The 15,735-nt window shown below is 45.1% G+C and overlaps 1 protein-coding gene across 6 annotated transcripts in view; it reads left to right on the top strand.

Moving 5' to 3' along the window:
- Fam219a (family with sequence similarity 219 member A) overlaps positions 1-15,517 on the top strand; it is a 56,607-nt gene extending 41,090 nt beyond the window's left edge. For 2 of the 6 annotated variants that reach the window (XM_026387876.2, XM_026387874.1), the window contains exons 2-6: positions 9,407-9,506; positions 12,590-12,692; positions 12,910-12,990; positions 13,638-13,692; positions 14,237-15,517. In XM_026387876.2, coding sequence (XP_026243661.1) covers positions 9,407-9,506; positions 12,590-12,692; positions 12,910-12,990; positions 13,638-13,692; positions 14,237-14,395 — 498 coding nt within the window. In that variant the 3' untranslated portion in view covers positions 14,396-15,517. The remainder of the gene's footprint in view (positions 1-9,406; positions 9,507-12,589; positions 12,693-12,909; positions 12,991-13,637; positions 13,693-14,236) is intronic. The other 4 variants (XM_077797055.1, XM_026387878.2, XM_026387875.2 and 1 more) reach the window with 3 other exon arrangements.
- The last annotated feature ends 218 nt before the right edge of the window (positions 15,518-15,735 follow it).

The raw sequence follows: 15,735 nt of genomic DNA, 5'->3' as shown, positions 1-15,735 counted from the left end.
TCAGAAGTTGGAAAGAGGACTGAGAAGAGATTAACTTCCTGCAATCATCTGCCAGTCTCTCTCAACCATGCCCTTTGTCCTGTGCTTCTCAATCACTCAACTGCCGCTGGATGAGAGAAAGTCAGTGTGTTCCTCGTCTCTGGCACCAAACATCATGTTCACTTTCACCCATCTGTGGCCCCTAAAGATCTTAATATGTTCCAAAAGGATAGAAGTATAGAAGTCCTGGCCGATTGCCTCACACTGAAGACAGCATCTGGAGAATGGAAGATGATGAACAAAAGCAGGAGCTGCCCAACAATGGAATTCTGAAAGGACCAATGCGTGCCATTTGAGGTGTAACTTCAGTTCATACCACTGAGGAGAATTGTGTGGCCAAATAGCTTTCATGTTAAGTGTAGATCAGAGACAGGTGGGAATGCCTTAAAGGCTGGATGAATAATCATTTATAGGGAACTAGGACGGGTCTAACAAATGCCTAGGCTGCTATCAAATATTCTGGGACAGGAGGTAAACTTTCTTCCCAGATGTGGGCACTCAATGAAGTACAGGTGTATTTGCTGGATATCCCTCTTAAATATATCTAAACATGCTGATTTCTATGCACTGCCAAGAGATGTCTTTGGGGAGTGGGATAGCTCTGAACTGGAAGACCACATTTCCAGGTAGTTTCTGAGCGGTTCTCTGGATAAATTGTGACAAAATTGGTCCTTGATGCCCTATCTTTCTGTGCCCACCTGACATTCTCCCTTGATGAGATCTCCCCTGATTTCCTGTTTTCTTATCAACTATATCCTTCCTGGCCCTGCCTCCTACTTCCTTTTTCCGCTTTGCTGTTGGTTCTGCTTCCTTATCATCCAGGGAGATTGAACTGACTATTGACATGACTGTGTTCCAAAGGTAGCTGTTTAGTGTCCTCCAACTCTGAAATGCCTTCCCCAACTGCTCCTAAAATTAGAGAAAAAATCATATGTATTCTGGGAAGAAAGATAATGTTTGAGCATTTTGCCTCTTCATATCTCACCTTAAATCCATTTCAGTTTCCAACTTCTTGAGAGTTAATGCTTGAAAATAAAGACAGAGGTTACCTTTCCCTGTGAGGAAACTAAAATTGGATCACATCTCTACCCTGAATCAATTATCCATACTCTGTCCACAGGACATAGTCAAGATTGTTCAGCACCATGGAGAGCGCCTTTCATTCTTGTGACTGGATCACCAATGAGTAAAAAATGAGGATTGTGGCTGAGAGTCAGCCATTATGATCTACCACTTTTGCCAGCCACCATGTATCCCTCTTCTCCCAACTCCCTAGTATAGACCCTCTTCCTTTACCTAGTGAGCTTTAAGAATGAACTCTCTTAACTTTCCACTCACTTTTCTCCCTCCATGTTATCTGCATCTCCTACTCCTCACCCCCTTTCATTTCAGTAAGAAGCTTCCCTCCTCTGGTCCAAAGTTCTAGTTCCATCTGTTCTTGACTCCTCAAAGACCACGCCCCATATAATATCTCCTTTTATACTCAGCTTCCTTTCCCTTAATATAGGACAACAGTCATGTATTCCCTAGCTCTAAAGAAATCCTATAACTCTGAAACTTCCTCTGAGTGTCATCCATTCTTATTTCCTCCTTTTCCAGTGCAGCTTCTTGAAAGAATAGCCTGTGTTCACTGTCTCTACTTCCTTATATCATATTCCCTCTTAAGTATTCTGTAATCTAGGCTCTGTTCCTAAATCTGTGTTCATTGGGACTATCTGTGTCTCCCCGCCAACACACACATTTTTTTTTTCAAGTCTTGGGATCTAACCTAGGGCCTTGCATATACTAGGCAAGCTCTCTACCACTTAGCCACATCCCCAGCTCCTCTATGACTTTCTCATTTCTAAATTTTGTCTTTATCTTATGGACCAGTCTGTCCTGTTTACCAGTGTTTATTTCTTCCACCTTGGCACTCTACATCTTCCCAGTTCTGTCCCTACATTTCATCTCTCTGCTTCTACCCAGTCTCCTTCTACTCATTCCCTAAGGTTAGATGTTTTCCCAGGGCTCCATGCTTGATTCTTATATTTTTCACTCTGCCTATTTTCTCTGGGAGGGCTTATACTCCTTTGTGGCTTACATCATTACCAACCCACACCTCTTTCTTGAGTTCCTGAACCTTAAATCTTACTGACTAGCGATTCCATCTGAGTATCCAAAAGATGCTTCAAAACTCAACATAGGGGCTGGGTTTGGTGGCTCAGTGGTAGAGTGCTTGCCTAGCATGTGTCAGGCACTGAGTTTGATTCTCAGTACCGCATACAAATAAATAAAATAAAGGTCCATTGACAACTAAAAAAATATTTTTTAAAAAACTCAACATAGTCCCAAATAAACTAATCTGGTTTCCCCTGGCAATGTAGCTATGCCTTCTTCTGCAACTTATTATCAATTAGTACTCCTTCCCAGTTACTGCAGAGAGAAAACTAGAAGTATGAGAATTCTCCCTTTTATATTTTATCTCTAAATCTTTTACATTTTATTGCCAATTCTATCCTCATTAACATTCCCCTTTCTGTTCATGTGTCTTCTGCTTCCACTTGGTTCAGATTCCTTCTATCTCTTCTGGTAGAGTTGCAGTAGTTTCCTAATTACAGTTACCTTCATTCATTCCATTCCCTCCCATCTTCCACATGGCCATCAGCAGGTCCTTCATCATCTTAAATCTGATCACGTTACTCCTCTGTTTAAGGTAGCATTACCCACTCTCCATCTTATGAGAAAACAAAGCAGAACAAATTTAAGACCCACTTTTCACCATGATCTGAGCCCTCTTAATCCCACCAAAGTCATTTCCTGCTACTTTTCACTATACCTCTGAAGTTTTAATTGTAGCAAAATTCTGACTGTGCCTTAAACATAAGTTTAAGTTGCAAGTTTCAAGCTTCTGAGCCTTTGCACATATTCTCTAAATGTTCTTTTCCTTCCTCTTACACTGATGAGTTGATGTTTTGAGATAAATTCAAGCATCTCCTCTGACCATCCACCCTTTGTCCTATTCCTTACACTTTTTATGGCTCATGTTACCTTTATCGATAATTATTGGGAGCTCCTTAAGGATGGGCTTACTTTCTATTTGTCTTTAGGAGACTCAGGATTAGCATTGTTAGATAATTGAAGGAAATGTACTATGACAGAGTAAGGAAAGAAAGAAAACAGGATGCCCCCTAGGTCAGGCCCTTCTTCACCCTGTGGAGAAACAACATTTTACACAGGTACCTCCACATGTAAGCCAGGCCCTAACCTATGTGGTGCCAGGGGTGCCACTGTGAGCCAGTCAGTCCCAACATATACTGTCCATGATTGTGTAGGCACCATTGGACCTATACAAATAACAACTTTATAGCTGCTGCAAATACAGTGTTCATTGTGTATTATATTAAGGACTATTATGTACTATATTAAACATTTATTAGCTAATTTTATCCTTGCAGGAATCTTTGACATAGGTATTAATATTATTTCATTTTTAGAGGAAACTGAAGACCCAATTACATAACTAGCAAATGGAGGAGCTGGGATTTTAACCTGGTACCAGAGTCTGTGCTTTGAACCATTACAGTCATCCTTCAGTCTGAGTGACAAGGAGATTATGTGAATTGTCTTCCTTTCAGCAAACATCCCCCAGTGCTTAGAATGAGATCAACTCACCCAAGCCATATGACTTTGCCCAGTGCAGGAGACATAATTTGAATACTGGGGAGGCAATCACAATGTCTGCTGTATACTTGTGAGAATCAGATGAGCTCATTAATTTTGAAGACATGCATTAGGAATTATAAAACCCCACAAGTCTTATTTTTTGCCACCCAGAGTCCTAGCAGGATAGATTGATTGTAAAGATGTGCTGTTCATTCAGGAAAGCAGTCCCTTCTGTTACTTCTCCAGGGCCTTCCTTCTTAAGACCTCTGGCCCTTGAAAGTTCCACTCTGTTTTTTCTCCTTGTTTTGCCTTTTTCCCTACTCAATTCTATCCTGTTCATCTGTAGGTCTCTTGGGTCTCAGCCTACCTTTGTATTTGCTGCATGACCCCCAAGCTTCAATAAGCAAGACCAGCCAGCTTGTGGCCATTCATGAGCTAGTACAGCCCTGGAATTGGGAGGCAGGGGTGGAGGTTAACATGGTGGAAACTGATGCTCAGACCTACATGGAGGACCTCCCAGAGAGCCTTCTTTACCTCCAAGTCCCAGCGTCTTTACCACCAAGCTACATCCCCAGCCTTTTTTATTTTTTATTTTGAGACAGGATCTTACTAAGTTGCTGAAACTGGCCTCAAACTTGTGGACCATTCTGCCTCAGACTCCCAGGTGACTGGGATTATAGGTGTGAGCCACGACATCCAGCCCCAGTGTCTCTTTCTTTATGGTCCTCCTTTGCATGCTTTGAAAGTCATTAACTCTTTTTTGTTTGTTTTGGGTACCCAGGATTGAACTCAGGGGCATTCAACCACTGAGCCACATCCCCAGTCCTAGTTTGTATTTGATTTAGAGACAGGTCCTCACTGAGTTGCTTAGTGCCTCCCCAAGGCTGAGGCTAGCTTTGAACTCACAATCCTTTTGCCTCAGCCTCCCTAGCCACTGAGATCATAGGCGTGTGGCACCATAGGCATTTGCCACCGCACCCAGCTAAAAGTGACCTTGGGTAACTTATCAGTGACCTTGGGTAAGATTTCCACTCTGGGTCCACATGTCCTTATGTATTTATTTGTTGATATTATTGTAGTACTGGAATTGAACTCAGAGCCTCATGCATGGTGGGCAATCACTCAACCACTGAGCCACATCCCCAACCCTTTTTGAGAGAGGGTCTCACTTAATTGCCCAAACTAGTCTAAAACTTGTGAGCCTCCTGTCTCAGACTCCCAAGTACCTGGGATTACAGGTGTATACCACCACACCTTGGCAGATTTCCTTACTTTTTTTGGTACCAGGGATTGTACCCAGGGGCACATAACCACTGAGCCACATCCTTAGCCCTTTTTATATTTTATTTCGAGACAGGGTCTCACTAAGTTATTTAGGGCATTGCTAAATTGCTGAAGATGGCTTTGGCTTTGAACTCACAGTCTTCCTGCCTCAGCCTCTTGAGTTGCTGGAATTATAGGCATGCACTATTGCGCTGGGCAGGTTTCCTTACTCTTAAACTGGGCACAGTGACACACACCTCTAATCCCAGCAACTCAGGAGGCTAAGACAGAAGGATCACAACCTTGAGGCCAGCCTTAGCAATTTAACAAGACCTTGCCTCAAAATAAAAAATAAAAAGGACTTGGAATGTAGTTCAGTGGTAAAGCATCTGTGGGTTCAAGTCCCTCTACCACAAAAAAAAAAAATCATTTAATAAATTGATGTTGAAACTGGTGATAGATACCCAGAGTCTTACTGTATTGTTTACTTTCCCTAATGGTTTCCATAACAAAACATTTTTGAGGACCAGAATAGATTAAATCAACAGATGTTAACCTTTTTAAAGTAATAGAACCCTTTACTAATGAAAATCTTACAGAAAGGTTTATATGTAGATAAAATAAAGGTGGATCTCTTCAGGTTAAAGAAAAGCCAGACCCCCATCCCTATTGCTCCCCACCTCATACTCAGTCTCTCCCTAGGCACAGAATTTAGGGAACACAGTTTAATGAAAATCATTGGACCAGACTAAAGATTATTCTGGCACTTTTGCCTTTCTCTAGCTATATTGGCTTTGCACTGGCCATTAGCCTATATATCCTGTCCCAGAAATAGTAAGCCTAGGCCATTAATCATCTCTGCAGTCTTTGGAGAATTTGTTTGAATGGTTGCAGGAACAGGGATTGCTGCTAGTGATGCATTTCAGTGTCTGTCTCTGCTGAGTGTTTATTAATAATCTTGTTAATCCCCACTCTAGTTCCCGGATCTAGCTAACGCCTGTCGGATGTCCTTGGGGGACATTTTAAATTCTCCCTGATTTCTTGGAGCCAGACATTTCCTCTCTGATACTTCCATTCATGAATATTTTACATTTATTCTCCCTGATTATATCTCCATGTGATAGACCTGGTGCATTGAGTTTCTCAGGGAATGTATACAGGAAACCCATAGTAGTGGGCTTTGTGCTTGCCACTTAAATGTGGCTCTCTATCATGGACACTGATGGAGGAGAAGCTAAATGCTGGGCTTTGTGTGGGACCTCTAAGCTTAGGCCTTTGCCATCTGACTCATGGCCCAAAGGAGCTGTCAGTTCTCTTCAGAATCAGATAACACCAAGAACTCCCCAGTGGGCATTGGGAGCCACACATGGGTCACTTTGACCAAAGTTGCTCACTAGTTTCCAAGTCCTCACCCCAGGACCTTTCCTTCCTGTGCAATTCACCTCCAGTGCTATTACTAACACCTCCAACCTGAAAAAAGATGCTAAGTAACTTATCTGCACTAGGAAGTAAAAATTAACTTCAGAGAAAGAACAGCAATACCTAACACTCTCATGTGATCAATGGGGTAGAGGATTAAGGAGGAGATGCATGGATTGAAGGCCACAAATTTAGGAGTCTCTAGGGTAAAAATGTCAATCCAAACTATAGGAGACATCAGGCTTTATCTAGGAGAGAGAAGGCTGAGGATATGACCCTGAAGAGGAGACAAAGAGCAATAGGAGCACAAAGAAATGGTGGTTAAAGAGGCAAGAGGTAATCCAAGGGAGCACAGTATGCTGAAAGCCAGGGAAGAAAGCCATTTCCCAATAGAGGAAGTATGGGTAGCATGTGACAAATACTACAGAAAATCTGGAGGAATGTGACCAAGGAACTTGGAAATATACCAGAACTTCCCTGGAAGAATCCCACCAACACACTTATAGGATGCACCCTTTGAAAAGGTCTCCCTCTGGCTGCTTTGGAGGTGACCCTTCTTGTGGCCCAAGGGGAATACCAGAACCCAGCTGTTGGGTCTCCACCTCTACTACAGGTAGCAGCTAAGAAGACATTGTGGTTGCAGAAAGGCATGTGAGGGGGTGCTGGGGCTATAGCTCAGTGGTGGAGCGTGTGCCTCCCATGTAAGAGGCACTGAGTTCGATCCTTAACACCACATAAAAATTAATAAGTAAATAAAATAAAGGTATTTTGTCCATCTACAACTAAATATATATAAAAGAAAGAAAGAAAGGCATGTGAGGGTCACTAGGACCTGTTTCTCCAAGGCTGTAGGGGCAGGTGCTATCTCTGAGGAGCCTCCCAGGGAGGCTGCTGAGCCTGGGAGGATAAAGATTGGAAGGGCTCACAGCCTGGGAAGTTGCCTGAGATGCACCCCACCTTTCAGAACAAGGCCCCCTGTCTACCTCCCCCTCAACCATGACTAAGGGATAAGAATCAGAGCAGAGGAGGGAGGCCCAAGTTCTGCCCTCAGGAACTTGCAAACAACCTTGGCAACATAGTCCAACCAGGACCTTATGCTCTGAATGGCCTGGAGTAACACAAACAAGGATAGGATTTCCCTCACAAACATTCTAGACTTTTCCTTTATCCCTAGTGACAAGCATGTGTTTTTGACTACTGCCTCATTTTTAAAGGAACAGAGCCACTATATGCCATATAACCTTCTATTTTAGTTAGCATTTTCATCACTGTGACCAAAAGAACTGACAAAGGAGAGAAAGTTTATTTGGGATTCACAGTTTCAGAGGTCTCAGTCTGTCGATAGCTGGCTCCATTATTCTGGGCCTAAGGTGACGCAGAACATCATGGCAGGAGGGGCATGGCAGAGGAAAGCAGCTCAGGGAATTGTACCAGGAAACAAAGAAAAAGATAGCTCCTCTCTCCAGGGACAAAATATATACCCCAAAGGCACACCCCCAATGATCCACCTCCTCTAGCCACACCCTACCTGCCCATGATAATCCTTATCAGTAATCCTTATCAGGGGATTAATGCACTGATTAGGTTAAGACTCTCAAAACCTAATCATTTCACCTCTGAATGTTCTTGCATTGTCTCACACGTGAGATTTTGGGGAATGCCTGATATCTAACCCATAACACTCTCCCTTACTGAGTCACCAGCAGCCACACAAATCCCTGAGCCTGACCTGGTGGAGCCAGTCTTGGAGCATTCTATCTTCTGTCTATTTTCTGCATCTTCAAAGGCAGAATAGGCAGCAGCCCTGGATCCCCTCTGCAGTCCTTATACCTTAGGCTTCCATTCTGTTGTCCCTTGTTAAAATGTAAAAATGCATGGGATGGTAGCATCCATCTCAAGAATTGGTCATCAGCTTCTCAGGGAAAATATGGGTACCTCCAGTCCCTTCCAACTGGCTGAGGAAGGGGAGGCCAGGGTCCTGAATCTTGTAGCAAAGGATGGTATTTTGAAGGGGTGGCTAGGTTAGATAAGTACTCTGGTCAGCCCAGGGCTTACCACAGGGGTAGAGGCTATGAGGACGGTGTCAAGGAAGATTGAGAAGATTGCACATCCTGGACAACACACAGAATTGCATGCTCTCCTACCTTCCTTGTCATCTATAGCAGCAAGTGTTTTGTACTCTGGGCAGCAAAAACAAACTGTATACCTGGTAATTTGTCATTGTTTGTCTTCTTGCCTACTATGTACAGCCAACCTTTCAGATTCTCTCAGGAGACACTCCTTGGGACCCATCTGAGAACTGATTTGTTTGTTTGTTTGTTTTTGTCCACTTGCTTAAGGATTGTAATCTGGCTTGGCTTGGCCAGTTCGTTCTCTAGATTCTGCAAAGGACCTATTTAGCATTAGGAGAAATGGAAGAAGAAGACCCACCTCAGGGAGAACCATCTCTGATGTTGATCCATACTTAAGTCCCCAGGAACTAGCAAGTACACAAGAAGGCCTGAGGAGTAGGGCAACAAGTATGAAAGTTTGGAGAGGAGGTCCTGTGGGTTTAAGGAAATCGTATTGAGCTGGGCATGGTGGCACATACCTATAATCCCAGCAATTTGGGAGGCTGGGGCAGGAGAACTGCAAGTTAAAGGCCAGCCTCAGCAATTTATCAAGACACTGTCTCAGTGTAAAAAGTAAAAAGGGCTAAAGAAGTGATTCAGTGGTTAAGCACCCATGGGTTCAATCCCTGGGAGCAAAAAAATAGCAGAATCATGGTGGGCTTTCTGGAGGAGCCTGGATCTCACAGAACTTTGAAGATATACATTAAATGGTGTTAGTGAGACCAAGATCCTTGGCTCTTCTGTCCAGGTTTACATTTTTGTCCCATGGTAGGTGAGTCTGCCCCTCCGTCTCTTAATGTTCAGCCTGCTGCCCAGGGCAAACACTCCCGGAAGCCTGGAGGACAGTTGGAAAGGCTTGCTTCAGGGCCAAGAGCAGCCCCCTCTGTGCTCACTTGCTAACAACTGTTTGTCTCTCTGCTTTCTCCTCACAGGACCCAGCCGCCGCCTCCATCTCAGACGGAGACTGTGACGCCCGGGAGGGTGAGTCAGTAGCCATGAATTACAAACCATCCCCGCTCCAAGTGAAGCTGGGTGAGTGTGTCCTGGGGGTGAGGGAGATGTGGGACATGAACAAGGTCCTCTGGGCTGGGTCTACAGTGAGGTACTACAAATAAAGCAACTCAGGCTAGTGATTACAACATGCAAGCCAGCATAGTGGCTTGCATGTTGTAATTACTAGCCTGAGTTGCTTATCTCCTGCAAGGCTAAGAAGGCAGTTACAGTTCTCTGCAGAATCCTGAAATTCCAGGGGGCATCTCTGAGGCCAAGAAGGCTCCAGGAGTTCTAGGAGATAGCTTCAGAGGTAAAAGCATGATACCACAGGGAGAGGACTTAGAAGTCCCATCAAACACTGGATTCAGGTAAGAGGAAGCTGACTTAGAGGTGGGCTGTCAGTTCTGTCCGAGGGATAGAAAAGAATGTGAGTTCCAAAGCCTAGCAGATGAGCCCTTCTCCCCAGTCCAACCTTATCCCACCTGGAGGTCTCAGGACTTTATTGATTCCCATCTCGAGAAGCAGTCCCTTATTTCCTTAGTAACCTAAATATCTCCACCTTTCCAGATATCTCATCACCTTTTCCTTGGAGGTTTATTTCATGTCCACTCAATGTTAGATTACTATACAATGACTCCTTTGAAGTCATCTGGCTCCCCATCACCACCCACAGCTCCTGAAGGTTTATGCCTCACCCTATGCTAACTACTGGCCTTTCTCCCTTTAGGGACCAAAATTTCACTGACCTCAGGCTGGTGTAGATAATAGACTTTTACTAATTACAGCACAGTACACACAGAGAAGAGCTTGCAAATATAAGTCATCAGTATTCTTCAAAATTCCTCTGCCATCCCAGCCATCCTCCCAGCCATCTTTCTCCTCAGATTCCAACTTCTCACCAATAGTGGGCCCTTCCTCAGTCCTAAGAGCCTCTTCCCATCCCTTCACAAACCTTCTTCCTCACATCTGCCAAGACTCCTTTATTTTATTTTTCAGAAATAAATTTATTATTTTTTCTGTGCTAGAGATCAAAGCCAGAGTTTCATGTGTGCTAGGCAAACACTCTACCACTGAGCCACACCCCAGCCCCAGAGTTCTGTTCTTTTAATTCACATTTTTGTTTTGTTTTGTTTTTCTTTTACTTTGTTTTTCTCCTTCCAAACCACATCTAGGGAGCCCCTTGAGCTGATTTCCTGAACAGGAGAACATTTTTCTCAGTGGAATTATTCATCTTCCTAGGACATAATACTAAAATTGCAGCCATTTTTGTTTGTTATTGTTTAATTTGTTGTATTTTAATGAGAATAAGTTCTCCTCTACTCTCACCCATCAGTTTCTTTTCTCCGGAGGTAATCATTCTTCCCTCCCCCTCAAGAGGTAATCATTCTAAGGGTTTTTTATTTTTTAATTTGTATAGTTTTATTTTGTATTTTAACACAAATGGTATCACATTGTACACACTTTCTGAAAGTTGTTCTCCTCCCCTCCACATAAAAAAGTCTTCCCCTTTGAACATCAGTATATAGCAAAAATTTTATTATTTTAAATGACTGCATAATAGTCCATAGTTTGGTTTTTGCTAGTTTGTTGTTTGCATTTTTCCACTCTTTCCAACAATTTTATCATTCTTTAAAATAATGTTTTGTTTTCTCTCTGTTACATTACCACTAAAGCTTCTCATGAAAATTCACAACTTTTGCCAGTTGCACTAAGGAAAATCACCACCAGGAACTATTAGGCAAATTGCACCCTCTAGAGGCATGGATGGTTATGGCAGATGCTGTCTGCTGAAAGAGGCTGGGGAAAAGCTAAAGGAGCCAGACAAGCAGTGGTGAAAAAAAAAAAAAAGTCAGAGAATATAAAATGAGAAATTTAGAGACATGGAGGTTAGGGGATATTTTAAAGTGAATCACAGCCAGGCCTGACAACTTGAAAGGCTAAGGCAGGAGGATTACAAGTTCAAGGCCAGCCTCAGTAACTTAGGAGGCCCTAAGCAATTTAGTAAGACCCTGTCTCCAAATTAAAAAAAAAAAAAAAATTTTTAAAGGGCTAAGAATGTACCTTGGTGGTAAAGCTCCCCTATGCTCATTCCACAACATCATAAATAAAGTGAAATAGCTATAAAGACCCTTCCATTCTTACACTCTGGAGCATGCAGTTATTTTATGAGACAACTTCCCTAGTGTCTTTTTCACTAAACAGGCTGTTTTCCTAAATCTAGACTTTACTTGAGATGAGTAGAAAAGAGTAGACGGGCTTTTCCAGGACCCAGGCGGCTAGCTACTAATGGTAACAGTTATCATATACCAAGCAGTGGGTCACCTGATGGCCAGTCCCATGAGCCTGGTAAGCTCTGGACCCTAAGAGAACTCAGAGACTGGTGGGAGTCAGGAGCATTGCTTAGGCAGTATAGCAAAATGGGCTCCCTTAGCCTCATGACCTCTACCCTGCCTGCCCTTTTCTGTTTCTTCCACTCTAAAACCTTCAGTGGCTCCCTTTTTCTTTCTGCATTAATTCCAAACTCTTCAGTGTAACATTCAAGGCCTTCATGTTCTGAGTTTGTAAACAGAGGGGGTCTCTAGCTTCTTAGCACAAGACTTGACACATGATTAGTAACTCCAATGTTAGGAGTTTTTCAATAAGTGGCTCCTTTCCCAAACTTACCTCTCTCCCTCTTCACCCTTCTAGATCTATCCAGATGCATACTTAAGTTCTCTTCTAAATGCATTTTTGTATATGATTCCCTCCTTCCTAGAGTGCCCTTCTTTGTCCAACTCATAATGTCACCCACAGGCAGCCCTCCCTGATTGCTCCATCCTGTGATCATCTCTTTCTCTCCAGCTTTTCCTTGGCATCAAGCACACACTGACTACCTGATATGGGAGCTGTGGCTCCTTCAAGGCAAGGCTCAGCCTTCTCCTTTTGCCTCCTACTATCTACCTCAAGTTATGCAGGGACAAGTACCATCTCTACTGAGTAGCAGAAGCCTGGAGTTAGGATTCCTACCTCAGTTCATGGAGGACCAAGGGCTTTCACAATGGAGGCAGGGCCCTGTCTGCCCCAAGTGGTAAAATAGGGTTACCTGGGGCAGGACACAGCTTCCTTCCCATATTCCCTTGCAGAGAAGCAGCGGGAGCTGGCCCGGAAGGGCTCTCTGAAGAATGGCAGCATGGGCAGCCCTGTCAACCAACAACCCAAGAAGAACAATGTCATGGCCCGGACGAGGTAGAGACCTCTCTACCCCAGCTGGACGCTGCTAGCCAGCACATATCTCTGCTGGTCCTGAGTCTCTTCCTCTTTCCTCTGTCCTAGGGTGGGGGTCTAAGGCAGGGAGGGAGGGAGGGAAGAGGGAAGGGAGGGAGTGAATGAAACAAGGCTCAGCCCAGTCCCCTGCCAGGTTTGTGTTCCAGTCTCCATTCCAACTCCAAAATTTTTCACCCAGGCTGGTCGTCCCCAATAAAGGCTACTCCTCGCTTGACCAGAGCCCAGATGAGAAGCCACTGGTAGCTCTAGACACGGACAGGTGTGTACACGGTCTTGGGACAGCCAGGCAAGCCATATGAACCTGTGTGAGCACATACAGGTCACACCTGCTATATTGCTAGAATTGGTGTATTCCTCAATTAGGAGCTCTGCAAGGGTGAATTCCTCAGGGCATGTAATTTTTTAGAAGAAAGAGGGTGGGAAGAGAGAGAGGAAAGGAGGACCAGCACAGTGTTCTGCTATCCTGGAACAGCTGGCTACTCTTTGGTGGGCCCTGTTGTTGAATCTGGGAAGTAGGATGGATGCTTAATGACCCACTCTTTGTAAGGGAAGAGCCCTACTCCTCAGAAAACATCTGGCTAGACCTAGAGTTTGGGAGAATCCAACAAGTGGGGTTGATTTGAGCCTAATGGGGGCAGGAGGTGGGGATAGGGATGCAGTGAAGGGAGTAGCAGTTCTGTTTGGAAGAAATAACTTATTTCCAAATAATTTATTTAGAAAGGTGGGGCTGGGGAATCTTCATTTTAAAACCTGAATTTACACAGCATGCATAGATTTTATTTAGAACTTGACATTTGGTGTCATGGGGCTGGGTGTGGTATTGACCGATGGAAGTGGGGGTGCAGGGAGTTTTCTATTTAATTTCTTGGAATCATTTCTTCTCTGCCCTCTCTTCTCCACGGCTAGCGATGATGACTTTGACATGTCCAGATACTCCTCATCTGGCTACTCCTCTGCTGAGGTGAGGCCCCACCCCTTGCCGCCCTAGACACACCTGAGCAGGACCACCTCTATCAAGCAGCCCAGGGTGAGGCCAAAGCCAAAGCACCTGGAGAAGAGGAATAGGCACAGCTGGGCAGAGCCCTGTGGGGACAGAGCTCCGCGTGGAGCTGGGGCTAGATAGGATAGCATATGAATCATTAGCTTCAACTGCAGGAAGCCTATGATTAGGGGCCAGGGTTATTGGAGCAGGGCTCTTAAATAGAATGGAGTGTGAAATATATGGGACACCTTATAGAAGTAGACCTGAAATTGAGCAAAACCCTAACAGAAGAACGGCTAGATGTGAGCAGTAGTCTTTGGAGTGAGTAGGGATCTGTAGAGATGTGTGGAAAATGTGCACCGAAGGAAGTGAGGCCAGAGCTGGGGTGGGTTCTATAAAGGGAAGTGCCTGGACTTTTGGAGAGGCCTGGGATGGGTTGGGTGGTTGCAGTGGAGTGACTGCCCTAGTGGGTGCAGGGCCTTCCCACCGACCAGAGCCTGACCTCCCTCCCCTTTGCCTACAGCAGATCAACCAAGATTTGAACATCCAGCTGCTGAAGGATGGCTATCGGTTAGATGAGATCCCCGACGACGAAGACCTAGACCTCATCCCCCCCAAGTCCGTGAACCCCACCTGCATGTGCTGCCAGGCCACATCCTCCACCGCCTGCCACATTCAGTAGCGGGCGGGGCCGCTGCGGCTGCAAGGGGAGGCGCCAACACGGGCCAGGTTGGACCAGGCAGGGGCTGATCCCTCCCTAGCTCGTCGTCGTGCCCCTGGCCCTACATCCCTTACAGCCGCCAACCTCGTAACAGTCATTGCTTCCTCCTATGGTAGGACGTGTACCTCTGTGTGTTCATGGAGCCGGAGAAACCAAAACCGGGTCTCTCTCTACCCCAGGGGCTGAAGAGGGGTGGGGGTTTCTTGTTCAGTTGCTTGAGGGACCTCCCCCAGCACCCTGTTCCCCTCTCCAAAGCCACAGTCTGGAGGTGGGGAGACCTGGAAGGCAGGGAGGCCAGCAGTATGAGCTGGGAGAGGGATCACAAAGCCAGGGCTTGACCCCACCTCAGCAAAGCCATGAATCCCCCAGACCCAGACTGACCAGCAAACAAGTTGGAAGAAAGAAAGACCCAAGGCAATGGGGGTGGGTCCCAGAACCTGGGAGCCCTCTCTATATGACTCCTGTAAGCCAGTGTACCTTGTTGTGTTTTCCCTTCTTCTCTAGATGGGAAGTCTGATAAAGTTGTCCAAGGAGATATTGTCCCCCTCTCATCAGATCACTGCCTTCTTTTGCCTCTTCCTCCCATTCACCCCTTTCCTTTTTCTCCAGGCGTGGTATGACCTGTCCTCATGCCCCTAACCAATACATCTATCTCTCTGCCTTCCCTGTTCTCTTCACCAATAACACTGGTCTCAGGTTGGAAGCAGGGTAAGGCTGGCCTCCAGTCCCCATTCCCAACCCACCCCAGCCCAAGGTCTGAGAGTCTGGTTCCCAGTAAAACTCTTCAAGGAGCAAGCTTAGGAGGATATAGCAGCTGAGCAGCTGCATGTACATGATAGGGAGCGCTTGGCAGAATGTGTGTGTGCGCGCATCTCATGTAGGACCTGCCTCTCCAGGATTCTGTTCCTGTCATATATGTAGTGTCCACAGTGGGGAAGTGACTGTGGTTTTTTTACAGTGTGGGAGCCTGCTCAGCCATGCAGTTGACTTGAGATTCTGGCCTGGGTATCAAAAGCCTGGGTTCTGACACTCTCTTCATGTACTGTCTTACAGCAAGCCACATGTTTTCTCTGGGCTTCATTTTCCCCAAATGAAAAATAAAAAGCAGCTGCAATTATTCTTAAGGTTCCTTCACACCTGAAGGAATTTTTTCATAGGAATTTCTGTGGAAGAGTATGAGGAGATTTCTGTGTGTCTTTGAGTGCACTCAGGGGGGGCCTCCCTAAGTGTGTCTCTGCAGAAAGGGGAAGTATATGTGAATCTGGAAAGAAGTGTGTATGTGTGTGTGTGTGTGTGTGTGT

Source organism: Urocitellus parryii, chromosome 4 (assembly GCF_045843805.1).
Source record: "Urocitellus parryii isolate mUroPar1 chromosome 4, mUroPar1.hap1, whole genome shotgun sequence".
Taxonomy (NCBI): domain Eukaryota; kingdom Metazoa; phylum Chordata; class Mammalia; order Rodentia; family Sciuridae; genus Urocitellus; species Urocitellus parryii.
Note: the sequence above shows the minus strand (reverse complement) of the source record. Positions and strands in the feature narration are given on the sequence as shown.